At 36.0% G+C, this 944-nt stretch overlaps 1 protein-coding gene across 2 annotated transcripts in view; it reads right to left on the bottom strand.

Moving 5' to 3' along the window:
- LOC106534063 (uncharacterized) overlaps positions 1–630 on the bottom strand; it is an 11,285-nt gene extending 10,655 nt beyond the window's left edge. For both annotated transcript variants that reach the window (XM_014030573.1, XM_014030574.1), the window contains exon 1: positions 461–630. In XM_014030573.1, coding sequence (XP_013886027.1) covers positions 461–622 — 162 coding nt within the window. In that variant the 5' untranslated portion in view covers positions 623–630. The remainder of the gene's footprint in view (positions 1–460) is intronic.
- Positions 631–944: the final 314 nt, after the last annotated feature.

Raw genomic sequence — 944 nt, 5'->3', positions numbered from 1 at the left:
CCTAAATCACTCGTACGCACAACTTAAGAACAAATCTGTGCGTACGAACGGTTCTTGCATGAGGCCCAAAGTGCATCAGTACAGCTGGTTCTGAATCCTTTTGTGCTCCTTTGTCTTTCGGCATTCCACAAGATTGAAAAGAAGCAAGAATAAAATCAACAAAGAAAATCTCAATAGATTTTATACCTAACCTAGTGCCTATAAATAGAGAAAATGTATCCACTGTTTGCAAATGTGCATCCCTGCCTTGTAGACATGTACGGTAAGTGTCTAGTGCTAGTAAATTGAACTTTTAAAAGTGTATTTGTTGGATTACTGGACACAGCCTGGACTTTATCATGGTTTTAAAAGGGAGTGCAATATTTTTTTATACATTTTTGAGGGTATATTTCCTTTAATAAAATGTCATCATAGAAGATGCACTCCTTTTTTTTTTTTACTGATTATGTGTTCCACTTACGATGCCATTTAGATTGGCGTCCCACAGCAGCATGGTGCCATCGTTGCGTGTTGGTGAGTTCAAGTATAGAACCAGAGTGTCGGCACAATGTTGCTTCCGGCAGATGTACGACACATGGTTTCGGATCACTGCCTTCTCTGTAGTGGAATACACACCCACCATATCTTCTGTGGAAGACGAGAAAGATGTTAGACAACGGTCAGTTTTTAAACATCCAATGGTGCTTTTACTGTTTTACTTTGCATCAGAACTAAAAGATCAAATTAAATAAAAATATAAAAATTATTTTGCATGTTTTTCTTTTAAACACTTTAATAATCTGTGATTTTTAAAATAAATTTAACATGTTTTCTTTTTAATTACCTAACTGACAAAACAGGTCAGATAATATTTTTATTTGTTTCTGATTGCACAAGAATCACACACGCTAACACATGTAGCATGTGTGGTTACTTCCTTAAACAAAACCCGCCGTGTGTGACAT

This window comes from Austrofundulus limnaeus, unplaced genomic scaffold (assembly GCF_001266775.1).
Source record: "Austrofundulus limnaeus strain Quisiro unplaced genomic scaffold, Austrofundulus_limnaeus-1.0 Scaffold1082, whole genome shotgun sequence".
Classification (NCBI taxonomy): domain Eukaryota; kingdom Metazoa; phylum Chordata; class Actinopteri; order Cyprinodontiformes; family Rivulidae; genus Austrofundulus; species Austrofundulus limnaeus.
This window is presented reverse-complemented; position numbering and strand designations above follow the sequence as displayed.